This window comes from Salvia hispanica, chromosome 1, assembly GCF_029641045.1.
Source record: "Salvia hispanica isolate PSC_SH4W2 chromosome 1, Shi_PSC_v1, whole genome shotgun sequence".
Taxonomy (NCBI): Eukaryota; Viridiplantae; Streptophyta; class Magnoliopsida; order Lamiales; family Lamiaceae; genus Salvia; species Salvia hispanica.
In genome coordinates this window covers 12,409,448-12,424,578 of record NC_142692.1, presented here as the reverse complement: position 1 = coordinate 12,424,578, position 15,131 = coordinate 12,409,448, and the positions used below count along the sequence as shown (strand labels likewise).

Here is a 15,131-nt window from a genome sequence, read left to right as displayed (position 1 = left end):
ACGCCGCCCAATAGCCTTCTTTTTCCAAAATTTTTTACGAATACGCTTTTTTGATGCAGAAGTACGTTTTTTTGGAACTGCCATTTAAATAAAAATTAAGAGATTACTCGTTGGTATAGCTGGATGGGAAAGATATCTATTGTTCAAAAAAAATCTGCGCTTTTCTAGACAATTTTTTTCTAAAATTCTAAAAGAATGAAGAAAAAAATAGTTGCTGTGATCAGAAAACAGTGATGTAACTATGAAGATCATATTCATGATATTTCTGATCAGTTTTCATTATTTACCAACTGTCGTATGAGATTAAGGCATCTAAATATGTTGTACTAAACTTTTTAGCTGTAAAAGTGAGGACCAGTCCTATCTTGACAAATCGTAATGCTTAATTTTGATTAGTAGTAGTATATTCGTAAAAGAAACAAAAGCCAAAGTCACTTAATTAGGCCACCACATATTTTGAATTGGGCCGAAAAATTAGTTATTCATTTGCCTAATTTGAGCGTAAAGATGTTTGGCTGAACAGTTTACAAGTTTTAAAGTTTCAAAAGTTGCTAGAGTAGAGCAAGTTAGCAACTAACTAATCAAATATTCAACATTCGCAAAATAAAATCACATTTTTCAATTTTGAGAAATAGGCTTCACATTCCATTAGCAGATTAAGATATACTTTCATTTTAAAGCAATTAATATTTTCACTCATATTCCTTCACATTTTAAAACATGTATACTAAGTAGTAGTACAAGATAAAATAAGAATTTAATTTGAGGTCAAGAATATTAAACAAAAAAAGTATTTATTCACCCGCAAAAGATATTTTAGTTAAAATATATATGGTCATTTACTAATGCGCAGTTATGTTACAATTATAACGTAGTACACAAAGCATTTAAATGTTTGAGTTCAATTAAATTAGATGTACTTTACAACTCTTCTGGTAAATCAATAGAATATGGAGTATTTAACAATCGTCGCCTCAAAAGTGAATCAACTGTAGAACGATTTTTTTTTTTCCCGAAATCGAATGATATCGCAAATGGCGCACACGGCGATCAAATAATACATGTATTGTTTGCAAATTTTAGTTGATGGCTAACGTAGTGGTGTTTAAAAAATGGCCTACGTCATCACGTAAGCTTGCGTGGCACAATGCCTCTGTCATTTGACATCCACATTTGTCCTTTTGACACGTGTTTGATACGTATTAGTACATGGAGTATACTACTCTCTCATTCCCATAAAAATATACATTTTTTTCTTTTTAATCCGTTTTTATAAAATACGAACTTTCTAATTTTAAAAAGTCTTTTCTTTATAATAAGGTGGGACTCATTCTTCAATAACAATACTTTAATTACTCCATCTGTCCCATTGAAGATGACCCACTTTCCTTTTTGATTTGTCCCAATCAAGATGACCCAGTACTTAAAATGGAAATTCATTTATCTCTACTTTATTCCATCTCTCTTACTTTACTCTCTCCACTTAACACACAAAATAAAGTTGCATAAAATCTCGTGCCGCCCAAGGAAGGGGTCATCTTCCTTGGGACGGAAGGAGTACTTTTTATCGTTATCTCTCCTTTACTTTACCAATTTTACTTTAAAATTCGTGTAAAACGTTATCTCTCCTTTACTTTACCAATTTTACTTTAAAATTCGTGTAAAACCTAAAATGCATATTCTTTTAAGTCGGAGAGAATACTATTCCTTCCGTCTACTTTACTTGAATTTTTTTATTCTATATATGATTTTATGATATTATTTTTATTTAAGTGAAATTGAATAAAATATAAAGAATAAAATTTCTATTTTTAAAAATATACCACCACTTAGAATGTGATATCTTGAAAAGAAAAATAGGTATGTCATTTAAAACGAGACAAATGTATAAAAAAAGGTTAACTAGCAAATGTACAAAAAAGTATACTACGTATGTAACAAAATCAACTATTTGAACATATTTGATTAAAATGTTAGGTTTAAGATTGTTGAATTTGTTACGTGATCTTTTTAATTTCCGCTAAAATAAAAGAAAATATGAATATAAAAGGCAAGCAGATCCTCATTATTTTTGGAAATTAAGAGCATCCACAGTGCCGGCTAGATCGGTTAGCCAATTCGCGGTGCTGGCCGATCAGCTAGCCGAACCATTACAATCGATCAGAAAATCGGCGTGGGCTAGCCGATTCAGGGGCGCTGGCCGATGCGCTGGCCGCCATTGTGGCGTGCCGATCGGCCAGCGCCTATTTTCGGTTTTTTTTTTTTTTTTTGAAAACCTATATATACGCGATTTTAGTTTCATTTTCATTTGCATCACTTGTTTTAACGAGTTTTCTCTCTCTCTAACTTTCTGTACAAGAGCATCATCGAGGGATGAGTAACGCGGGTGGTAGCGGTGGTGGTAGTGGTGGGGATGCTGAGGAGTACGAACGGCAGATGAACGAGGCTATGGAGGCCTACATGAACCGCGAGATGGAGCGGTACATGCGAAGGGTGCAACAGCAGGCGGTACCTCGCCCTCCACCGGTTGTCCACCGCCGAGCAGTGATTGATCGGGATCACGTAGCTGCACATCAGCGGCTATATGACGACTACTTCGCTCCGGACCCGCAGTTTCCAGCAACCATGTTCAGGCGGCGTTTTAGAATGCGCAGGGAGTTGTTTATGCGTATCGTTGACGTTTTGGAGCGTCGATATCTTTATTTCCGCTTCAGGCACGATGCGGCTGGCAGACCCGGCCACACCCCTATCCAAAAGTGCACGGCGGCAATCAGACAGTTGGCCTACGGAGGCGCGGCAGACATGTGGGATGAGTACCTCCACATCGGTGAGACGACTTCTCTGTGATGTCTGAAGTATTTCTGTCAGGGCGTGATAAACATTTTAAGTGAGCAGTACCTTCGAAGCCCTACTCCCCAAGATTTTCAGAATTTGATGCAGATGCACGGGGAGCAACATGGGTTCCCCGGGATGTTAGGCAGCATAGATTGAATGCTTTGGAGCGTCGATATCTTTATTTCCGCTTCAGGCACGATGCGGCTGGCAGACCCGGCCACACCCCTATCCAAAAGTGCACGGCGGCAATCAGACAGTTGGCCTACGGAGGTGCGGCAGACATGTGGGATGAGTACCTCCACATCGATGAGACGACTTCTCTGCAATGTCTGGAGTATTTCTGTCAGGGCGTGATAAACATTTTCGGTGAACAGTACCTTCGAAGCCTTACTCCCCAAGATTGTCAGAATTTGATGCAGATGCACGGGGGGCAACATGGGTTCCCCGGGATGTTAGGCAGCATAGATTGTATGCATTGGGAGTGGAAGAACTGTCCGACTACCTGGAAAGGGGCCTACACGACCGGCTACAAGGGAAAGAATCCCACGATGATCCTCGAGGCCGTAGCTGATTACCGGCTGTGGATCTGGCATGCGTATTTTGGGGTAGTCGGGTCGAACAACGACCTCAACGTCCTCAACTCGTCGCCCCTCTTCAACGAGAAGTGTCAGGGCATCGGTCCAGCCGTCTCATTTGTGGCCAACGGCAACCGGCATGATATGGGCTACTACTTGGCGGATGAGATATACACTAGGTGGCCCGTCTTTGTGAAGACGATCAGGCACGCGGCGGATGACAAGAAGGCCTACTTTGCGGAACGACAGGAGTCGGCGCGCAAGGACGTGGAGCGCGCATTTGGTGTGCTCCAGTCTCGATGGGCGGCAATTAAGGGTCCAACGCGTTTGTGGAATGTCAAATGCGTTTCCCAAATAATGTACGCCTGCATTATCATGCACAACATGATCGTCGAAGATGAAGGCATACAACTGACTAGTTGGGCCAATGACGATGAAGCCGGTCCAAGCCACGGAACGGCCACCCCTAGCGTACGACATGGGGTACCTCTCGATGAAGTCGGCCGCCTCCAGGAATATGCCGACATGCACCAAGTGGATGCTCATATTCAACTCCAAAAGGATATAATTGAAGAGTTGTGGGCACGGAAGACTGCACGACGATAGTTTTTTTTCTTCATTATGTAATTTATTTTTTTAAATGAATGTAATTTTTTTAATGCAATTAATGAATTTTCTCGTATATGTCTCGTAAATTTAATTACGCAATTTAATCGTAAATTTAATTCCGTAAATGTAGTTGTTTTTGAATTATTTTTATTGCGGCTGGCCTATGACTGGCCTAAATGTGATGTGACAGGTGGATTTTTAGTACTGCTAACGTAGCAGGGAGAGAGAATGGCTAGCCTATGGCTGACCTATTACCGTAGTGCGTGTAAACAAGAAACATTAGGCGTGCTTGCAATTGTTGATTAATGATTACTAAACAGACAGTGCATCATGTGAACATGATTATTGGTTTCAAAGATTAATTTGTTGATTAATTGTCGTGATCTCTAACTTTTACTATCCTGATGATTCATGATTTCATGCAGCCAAATCGCCAATAAATGAGAAAAAAAACAATAAAAACTATGTACTACTATGCATTTCCTCTATCTCAAAGAATATGACCGTTTATTGGGTGGAAAAAATCTAAGTACTACTAATAAAATCTGCTCTTATAGTATGTTATAGTGATTTAACATTTCTCCTTATTAGTAGTACTCCTTACTCCTTATTCAGAGTGAGATTCTTTACTTAAATAGTACTACTTCCTCCGCCCCAGTTTAATCCGCCCCAGTTTAAGAGTATGATTTAGTTTTGGCACAGATTTTAAGAAATTGATGGAGTGTATAATAAATGAAGTGAGGTAGTGATCGTTGGAATGTGTAATAATTAAAGTGAGATAGTGGAAAGTGAGACCCTTTTGATTTTTTGTATGTTTAGAATTTTGTTTTGTTTTATTTTTATGAAAGTAATGACATTTGAGTGTAAATTTGACAAATAATGAGGTTAAATTTTATGTCCAAATATGGTAGATTCTAAATGTGACTCTTAAATTGGGACGAAGGGAGTAGTATATATAGAAAATATTCAGTAGGTTCAGAAAACGAAAATACAGTACTCTTCTAAGTTCATCATTATTTCACCAGTACTAGTAGTATATATAGAAAATATTTTCAGTGAGTTCAAAAAAATGAAAATACTCTTCTAAGTTGATCATTATTTCACTCACGTTCTTCACTTATAGTTCAACTGAGTTCAAAAAAAATACATCAGTTTTAAATCTTCATGATGGTTATGAAATGAGAAGGAAGGAAAGAAGGGCACCCAATCTTCAAGTCAATTGACAGCCCAACTCAATACGTATTCCAATCCATTCCAGGCCCAAAACAAGATTATAGTAGTGTAATCAAATTATTTTGGGGCCTCATTACCTCGTTTAGACTTTAGATTATAAATATAAGCACATAAGCGTCGATGTCCTATGACACTTTATGAATAATTACAGTGATTAGATTAATTGGTAACAGATTTATAATTATTTCACTATTTGGGCATCAAAATATGTATAATTATAGTACGATAGTTTATAAAATGGGGCACATTGTAGTTGACACTTGTGAGAATGCCTATCGAATAGATTGCGCCGCCCTTTTGTGATTTGTCATGCAACAACTTTAGCCGTCGGGATATATTATTAATACATACTCTAAGAAAGCATTTATATTATCACGTCATTATCAGCAAACTACTACAACAACCTGCGAAGAGCATTAGAGCATCTCCAGTGTCGGCTAGCCGATTCGCGTTGCTAGCCGGTTGGCTAGCCGAACCATTGGAGTAGGCCAGCGGGAAATCGGTCAAAATTTCGGCGTGGGCTAGCCGATGGCGTGGCGCTGACCGATGCGCTGGCCGCCATTGTGGCGTGCCGATCGGCCAGCGCTATTTTTTAATTTTTTTTTAAAATTTTTGAACAACCAAATAAACGCGATTTTCTCTATCTCTAAATTTCTGTACAAGAGCAACATCTAGCGACGGACAACAACAACTAGCCCAATACAAAATTAAGACCTAAAACAAAAACATGTCATACTATAACAGATTCAAGGCACACTAACATTTTTTAATGTATTTTTTTAATAAATTAGTGAGGAGTAGAGTGGGACGGTGGCTCGTGTGTGGAAGCCCGGATTTTTTTTTATTATGTAATTTTTTTGATTTTTAGTTAATGTACTTTTTTTTTATTTAAATAAAATTAATGAATTTTCCCGTATATGTCTCGTAAATTTAATTCGGTAATTTAATCGTAATTTTAATTCCGTAAATGTAGTATATTTTGAATTATTTTTATTGCGGCTGGCCTATGGCTGGCCTAAATTTAATGTGGCAGGTAAATTTTTAGTGTTGCTAACGTGGCAGAGAGAGAGAGTGGCTGACCTATTTGCATTGGAGATGCTCTTATTAATTTCTTCTTGTGCTTTTCCCCTCTGCAATTCCTATTTTGGAAAATTCTTAAATCGAATATTGAGATGGCAATTGATTGTTTATATTGGACGATAAGGTAAAGAGAGAAGCAGAGAAAGAAAATTGAAAAAAAAAACAAAAGCTATGACATCCTTTAAATTAAATTTTATGATATTAATTGGAATAAATATAAAAATTATTCAAAAACTCCAATAATATTTTTCTCTATATTACTTTACTAATCTTTTCAACTTTAAAACACCCAATAATATTTTTTTTTTCTCTCCATTTAAACTCCTTAAAATAAGAGTGCATAAATTTTTATTTTTATTTTTGATAAAAATAGGCTCAAACCAAAAGATGGTGAGCAAGAGTTCAACAACACCAGCTAAACAAAAAATAAACCTACCAAGACCAACGAAAAAAAAACTAAGCACCAGCAAAAACCAAAAGCAAAAACAAACAAACGACCAAAGCTCACACCACCTCAGCTCACACCAAAGCAAAAGCCCCCATGCAACCAAGCAAGCAAGGCCAACAAAGCATTACATCAAACCGAGGGCAAGACGAACCTCATTAGTGGTCTTTGATTGCAACCTTAGCCTTATGTTTGATGTCAGTCCATCTTCTAACCCTGCTCAACTCCTCATAAATTTGTTCCGGTAAAAAAAGGAAACTCTGGACACCATCCTTTAGCCCACGAACCTAGCCTCCACAACAAGAGTCTCTTCTCAGTTTCCCAGCTTAGGACAATCTTCTCGAAAGCAATTTTGTTCCTCAGCCACCAAATGGACCATGCTGTCACATAGAAGAGGGAGCACCACAACTTTTTTATCAAATTTGATGAAAGGAGAGTCCATCCAGGTGAGGAAGCACGAGACCGGGTCTATGGGAAAACATAGAGATAAATTCCAGCAGTTGCATAAAATTTTGTGCTGACCAAGAAAGGGTTATCTTCCCTGGAAGGAAAGGAACATTTATTTAGCCCAATCAACACAATTTTCTTAAATCTCGTGCCAAAAAGAAATGTCTAAAGTAGTATGAAACGGAGAGAGTATTATTTAATTAAAGTTAGATAATTTACACTTGTTTCTTGTTCAACTTTACTGTAATCCACATTCTTAGTACTCCGTACTTCATTTGTCCCACTATATCTGAGTCGTATTCTTTTCTAGGTCGTCATATTATAGTTGAGTCATTTGTTTTTGCATCAAGCAACACAATTTATCTCCTTTACTCTAGTCTCCTCAACTCTAATAGGACGATTCAAAAATGAATATTACTCAACTATAGTGAAAATAGACGAAATGTTAAAGCAAGTGGATCGATATAAAGTTGTAAAAGAAAGCTGAAAATAAAACAAATTTAAATTATCTCTCTATTATTTTCCTACTTTGTTCTATTTTCACAATTCATTTAACACAATATTAATACCCATAATAAATACTACTACTACTTCTACTTCTACTTCTACTTCTACTATAGAGCGGTGGAAGAAGTACTTACAGAATCCATTATAGTACTAATAAATTACACTTATATATACTTACGATAGTATATGTAATAATTAAATCAACGAGGTTTTGCCTTTTGATGTTTTTACTACACATGGGTTGTTTGGAATTTCGAAACGATATGAGTATTTTTCAACAAATAGTGGTCATGTGATTTACTTTTATTTCCACGAACAAAAATCAAATGAATAAAATAAATTCATTAAATTATAAACTTTTGGAAAGTGGAGTTGTTGAATCTGAATTTCCGAACTAGACCGGTCCCAGGTCCCAGGTCCCATGTAGAAGACAAGTCCATTTGCAGTAATCCTGGATAAATCAAACAAAAACAACAACAAAAGTGAAAATTACTCTACTTTTCTAAAACTTTGAAGAATATTTATAGTACTTATAAATTATCATTCATTATGTATTAACTAGAAACTAAGCTGATTCATAAATTCTAATTAAGTAGATCAATACGGTTGATTTCACGCTTAATACTATATACTCCCTCCGTCTCATTATATATGCAAGAATATGCATTCATTCCTTTTTAGTCCGTCCCACAACAATATGCACTATCTAATTATCGGAGTCATTTCTCTCTAGTAGGGTGAGACCTATTCTTCACTAAAAATACTTTAAATACTTTTTTTCTTTACTTCTCTCTTATTTTACTAATTTTATATTAAAACTCGTATACAACCCAAAGTGTATATTCTTTGGGGACGGAGGGAGTACTAAGTATAACTTGCACATAATTACAATTTCAATAATGTGCGTATTGTTTATTTAGAGACCTAAAACAGTACGACCTCTGTTTACAATAAAGAGATATAAAATTAATTAAATTTTAATTAGAGGCCTTATTGCTTAGAAATTGAAATTTACATTATGGAAATTACACTACTACGATAATAATGTAGCAAAGGAGAAAACGTAATCAAACACTAATTAACTACTCTCTCCGTCCATTCACCGTTAGCAATCCCGAGTTATCATTTTAGTTCATTCACCATTTAAAGTCCCTATTTATTTTTACAATCACTTCCACTAACTCATTTCACTTACTTTCTATTGTAAAACTAATATCTAAAAATAGATCTCATATTCCAATATTTTTTCTTTCATAAGTATTTTTTAAAAGTTGTGCTAAATTCAAATAGGACGCCTAATGACGGACGAAGCGAGTATGACCAGTACAATTATGCACGGTTTTCGAAATTTATAAAGAATATACTCCTACTAAAAAACAATTACTTTAACCACTCATTAAACTTTGATACTTGGATCACCAATTTATTTTCTTTTCTTTTAGAGAGGCCTTAATTTTTTTGTATATTTTTAATCGAATGGATAGTGGATACCATTCGTTAGTTAAATTGTAAAATAAAACTAATTGTGTAGCACATCAGATATTGTTTTCTTAACTCTATTAAATTGTAAAATAAAACTAATTGTGTCCAAAAAAATATTAAAAAAAAAAAAAGAAAGAAAAACTCTTAACTAGAGACTTTTATTAGTCGCTTAGATATAATCGATATTCAATTAACGCTTATTATTTGCTTTGTGCCTAACTGTTGAATCGTGCTTCATTGAGAAGGTGTTAAACTATGCCCAAAAGTTTGCGGTATAACTTGGTTTGTGATTTTAGATGTGTTATAATCCTCATCTTTTTGAATGACTCAAAATGGAGAATCCGCAGCATGATCAAAATGTGGGTCTCGTATAATAATTGACCTCATTATTCCTGTAATTCCAGTAGAGGCCACGTGGTTTCAGATTTTCTTCTACACAAAAATTTCTCCAACTTCGTATAACAATACCTATTTTCATTTTTTTTAGTGTGGAACAATCACTTATATCAGCGTCTTGCTCCAATACATGCCAATTTCTAGAGATACTTAGCCAAAATAAATCCAGTTAAGAGTAGAAATAAGACCATTATGTCATATGGAAATTTTGTTCAAAATGTGATTTTTCAACATGACATTAATGTGACAACCAACCTAAACAAGTACGCAAAATATCATATTTGTCTCTTGAAATCTAAAAATCAAGTTAATGCCATAAAATAATATATAAAGGGTCCAAATATTAAAAGTGCAAAGCACATGGAATGAATACCAACAACTACTACTTCAGTAATTAGTTGGATACATTACAACACAAAAGATAAGGGGTGCTTTTGCCAATAATTTAAAAAAACAGGAAGCTAATAACACGCAACACGTGGCGACCATACACGAGTTCATAGGGAAAAAGAGACGATTGAATCACGGCAAAATTTCCTAGGTTAGTAAATTAGGAGATTAATTTTCCATTTTTAGGCTGTTGTCACTTGTTCAAACGTATAAACTAATCCCACCTCTTTCCCTCTCTTTCTCTTTCTAGAATCTAGATTGTCTACTTTTCAACCGCTTCTTTCTCTATTCACTTCTCCTCCTCTCCTTCTAAATTGGAGCACTGAATGTGAAGAAGAAGTGAGCTCGCATAGTATTTGCAAAGGTACACTATTTTCTTTTATTATCCCTTACTTATTCAAAATATATGGTCACGGTGATATTTGTCTCGCTTGGTTTGCTATTACAATCTGTGCGACTCTAGGTGGAGTTGATGTAATTAGTGTATATCTAATCCCAAATTGGATTCTTTTCTTGATTCAATTATGAAATTTTCAGCAAATTTTGAATGTTGGCGGTTGCTTTTCCCTTTGGTTGAGCTGTCACTGGTCAGGGACAAGATGGATATGCAAGACACTACCTTTTCGCTTTTCATTTATTAAATCCCTAATTTTGTTAGCATCTTAAGATCTTTATTTTCCCCCTTTGAAGTCTGGATAAGCATTTCAAGAATCTAGCATATATTGGATCGCTTTTGCACTTGATTGCCAACTATCCAAGTAGAATTTTCAATATCTTTTTTGCAGGCATTGCTTTATGTTTGTGTTGACTCTTAATCTGATTAGAAGGGGTGATGAAGACTCCTGTTTACGATGGATTGACTCATTGACCTAGGAGGACTCATTTAAGCACCGCTATATTGTGATCGAGGTTAAACAATGGCTGTGGCCGGTATGCATAATGTATCTGCTTTTAGTCCTTTCTTTCGGGACTCCCAATCCAGTGTGTCGGGGCAGTGGAGTGATGAGCCTGGCACGCCTCGCACCCGTGCATCTTCTCTTTTGAAGATGTGGCGAGAGCTCGAGGGTGACCACGTGGCAAGCCCTTCTTATAGATCAAGGGGGCAGAGAATTGCCCGAAGGAGTGATAATGGGCACGAATGTGATATCTCCGAAGATGCTTATGATACCGAGGCTCGAGCAGTTACAGGTTCGGAGATACACCGTGATGATAGCAATAGTATCGTATCCGGACAATCAAGTGACATGGGAGAATTAGAACGGGAAAGAGTGAGACAGATATTTCAAGAATGGACGAACAGTGGCGCCATGGGCCATTCGTCTAACGGTTTCCATCTAAGTAACTGTTCAGGGCCACAATGGCTTGGTAAGAATGAGAGTGAAAGAGTGAGAATTATCAGTGAATGGGGGCAGACGAATTCCCAGCAGAGAAACGATCAGGAATTGGTCAGAGATGGAGGTGCTGAGGCCGTTTCTCGTATTGGGCAGGTGCGTGGAGGAATGGCTGTCTCCCATTGTGAGACTACTGCATGTCGGCCCATTCGCAGATTATGTGGCAGACAAACTCTGCTTGATCTTCTCCAGAGGGCTCAGTGTGAGAGGAAGGCAGAGCTTCAGGGTCTGTTGGAGCACAGGCCCGTGTCGAATTTCACCCACCGCAATCGCATACAGGTGATTCTTTATGATCACCTCGCATTATGTTATGTCTATGTTAGATTGCTAAGTATCTTGACCTTGCACCGTCTTGTCCTAACCTGCTTCACATGATACTGATTTTGTGTTTAACTGTCGTGGAGTCTGTTCACGATGGATACAAGGTTTACCTTTATGAAGGTTTTATTTGATTGGTAAGATCAATAATGAGTGTTTTGATCATCCTGTTGATCTCACTAACTAATACACGCCAACTTCAGGCTTTGCTTAGGGGTAGATTCTTAAGAAACGAAACAATGATACCAGACATCAGACCATCTTCTGTAGCTGCAAGAGAACTGGGTTTGCTAAGGCAACAGCATACTGTCTCTGGCCTCAGGTATTCCCTGCTTCTCCACCAATTTGTTAGCCGTTAGCTGGTGACTATCCATCTTGGATCTGTAATCCGAATGTGTATCACTGTAGGTTTAGGTTGTATCTTATCATATTCCTGATATTCAATTATGATATGCTTGATTTTGGGTTGTAATTTTAGGGTGTGAATGATGATTCTCGTCTCTATTTTCTGCTGTTGATGTTGCTTACCTTCACTCTAAAGAAGCTAACTGAAACTTACGGTTGAACATGCTAAGCCTTAGCATGTGCATATTTATTTCTCCTGTTAAACTAACTGTATCATAATATGGGAAAATAGGGAAGGATTCCTTTCTAAATTGGAAAAATCTGCTTCCACTTCAACGAACAGTGCTGAATCTGATTCTTGGTTGAGTGATCAAAAATTTTCTAAATTAGAGTCTACATTGCAAGAAAGAGGGATAGCCACAAATTCTGCAATACCCGACTTGGAAAGTGATGCGGATAGACATGGGAATCGGCGGGAATTCGGAAGAGAAGTAACTGCAGTAGGTAAAAAAGCTGTGCACGATTCTGGTAATGAGGAAGATGTTTCTTCTGGAAATGAGGGGCATGTGCAAGAAGTATCTTCGTACATTGATGTTAGTCAGCGAGATGTTCCGTCTGATGTTGGAAGTGTTAATACCACTGAGGGCAAATTTTTGGAGGGCAAGGCAACTGAGCAAATGTCCAATGCCGAGGGAGCTGGTATTGTCATAGGCAGAGGAGAGATGACTGTAACCATTAGCAACGAATTTTCACTAGAAACTGACACACTACACTCTCTTTATGAATCGAGAAGTGGTGTGAGTTATGACGAGGAATCTGGTGCACTTACTGTTGACATGGAAGGAAATATGGACGAGCAATTTGATAGGCCAGTTGATTCTGTGACCAACAATGAAGAATGGGTGGACACGAGCGGAGAATCTATGGCTAGAATCTGGCAGGAAACCCCCGGTAACGAGTTGTTACGAGACACATCTGATAACAATGCTGCAGAGCAAGATCAGATGCAAGAATCACATGATGACTGGCCAAACCACGTCTTACAGGATGCTATCGATAGTTGGCTGGCTATACCTTCTAGAGAGGTTGGTGATTCCGTTGGAAGACTAAATGCGTTCTATTACTCTGATGACAACAATGTACACAGTACTGAACTTCGAGAACTTTTCAGCCGGTACGCAAAATTAAATATTATTTCGTGTCATCTCCGCCAGATTGAAGTAACTGATTCAAATTTTCTTTTTGATGCAGGAGACGCGTCTCTGGTCTTCTTCGAAGTGGTTTCCGTGAGAGCCTTGACCAGGTGCTACAATCTCACGTGGAAAGGCAAGTTCTCACTTCTCCTGAGTGGGAACTGGAGAATGAATCTTCTTCTCCTAGCCTAGTTGATCAAGACCAGCAACAGCAACCAAATGTTGATCGAGCTATGGAGGCTACAGAAAGAAATTCATTTGATCCAGCTTCTTCCTTCGTATCCACTCCCCAGCCACTATGGGACGAGGAAATGCAGGGGGCAAGCTTGCCTCACTTCAGCTTGAGTCAGCATTTTGGAATGGTAATTTCACATTTCCTAATCCATTTTGGGAGACTTTGATCTGTTGTTCTAAATGTTGTGCGCGCATCTTTCCGGTTAACGTGTAATAGGAGTGGGAGGTGGTGAATGAGTTGAGAAACAACATGGCCAGGCTTCAGCAAAGGTTGAACAACATGCAAAGCATGCTGGAACAGTGCATGGACATGCAAATTGAGCTGCAACGGTCAGTGCAGCAAGAGGTTTCTGCTGCTTTAAACCGCTCCTTCTTAACAAAAGGCAAGTTTGACTATGATGGAATATAAATCTTTGTTGGTAACAACATCTAGCTTCATCTTTTCCCCAATGACCATTTTCACCATATGAAATCCAGGCACATCGAATAAGGTACCTCTTCACGAGGAGTCTCAATGGGATTCTGTAAGGAAAGGAATCTGCTGCTTGTGTCACGACAGCAACATCGATACCTTACTGTACAGGTAACTAATCCACTGATTATTACCATGTCAAAAGGCTTTTTTTTTCTTTGATTGCTGTGAAATAATCTTTCTCCATCAAATTTTTCATTATGAAATTTCTGATGAAAGTGAACATGCAGATGTGGTCACATGTGTACCTGTTCCAAGTGTGCTGAGAAACTGATCCAGGATACAGGGAAGTGTCCGATGTGCCGCGCCCCAGTAGTCGAGGCCGTCCGAGCTTACTTTATCCAGTGAATGAATTAAAGAAATTTAGAGCATAGTAGATATATCTGATTCAGAATGAGGAAATTGCTTGATGATGGAGATCTTTTTCCTTACAGAAACCTTCATTTTGCAAGTGATTGACGTCATTAATAAATTGATGAGCATCTAGATTTAAGGTTTAACCAAAGTAGGTGATATATCTGACCTGAAAGTCATTGGTATTTTGGATGCCTTCTGCTGTGAATACATAGTAGCATGAGAGGTTGCTAATTGGTTGGTGCATTGCACTGGTGTAGTACTAAATGAATTATGGGCTGCATTATTGGAGACTTTGAAATACTCCATATTTATTTGGAGTGATTATTCTCCTCAGTATGTTTGGCATATCATTGTATTTATTTTTCAAATTATACAAATTTATGCTAAATTACGAATTAATATATATTTATGATGCTAATAATTTCATAGGACAGTTGATCATCACGAGTGCTGACTTGGTACGCCAAAAACATTAATAGGCATTAATTGATGAGAATCTTCACATGGAGATCCATGAGTGTGTTTATCCAAGATTTGCTTTTCTAATTGATGGAAGAAAGAGATGGAAAAGGAATTAGAAATTGATTATACAAGCTTGAGAAAGGAATTTTATAAATATTTATCTTCCTTAAAAAAGAGAGAAACTGAGTTTCTTGTTAATTAAAGTGTAAGACTAGTTATACTTGATGAGAGAAAAACATAAGAGGGCCGAATAAAAACACTAGAATCTAGAATCAGGAGAACCCACGGGCCCGGGTATGCTATGCTACGAGCCATCCATCAAGTGAGTTGGTCCTGTGTGACCGAATCCCAGTCGATGAA

The 15,131-nt window shown here is 37.5% G+C and overlaps 1 protein-coding gene across 1 annotated transcript; it reads left to right on the top strand.

Moving 5' to 3' along the window:
- The first annotated feature begins 10,206 nt into the window (after positions 1–10,206).
- LOC125223457 (uncharacterized) lies at positions 10,207–14,633 on the top strand. The gene is made up of 8 exons (XM_048126618.2): positions 10,207–10,363; positions 10,785–11,669; positions 11,912–12,030; positions 12,346–13,227; positions 13,305–13,608; positions 13,698–13,863; positions 13,958–14,063; positions 14,183–14,633. The coding sequence occupies exons 2-8, from the start codon at positions 10,917–10,919 to the stop codon at positions 14,298–14,300; spliced, it is 2,448 nt and encodes an 815-aa protein (XP_047982575.1). The 5' UTR covers positions 10,207–10,363; positions 10,785–10,916; the 3' UTR covers positions 14,301–14,633.
- The last annotated feature ends 498 nt before the right edge of the window (positions 14,634–15,131 follow it).

Excerpts from the sequence above, each read along its gene's own strand:
- LOC125223457 (XM_048126618.2), top strand. The coding sequence starts at position 10,917 with ATGGCTGTGGCCGGTATGCATAATGTATCTGCTTTTAGTCCTTTCTTT. Across the intron at positions 13,228-13,304 it reads CTTCGAGAACTTTTCAGCCG|GAGACGCGTCTCTGGTCTTC; the intron begins GTACGCAAAATT and ends TTTTTGATGCAG. Across the intron at positions 13,609-13,697 it reads TGAGTCAGCATTTTGGAATG|GAGTGGGAGGTGGTGAATGA; the intron begins GTAATTTCACAT and ends AACGTGTAATAG.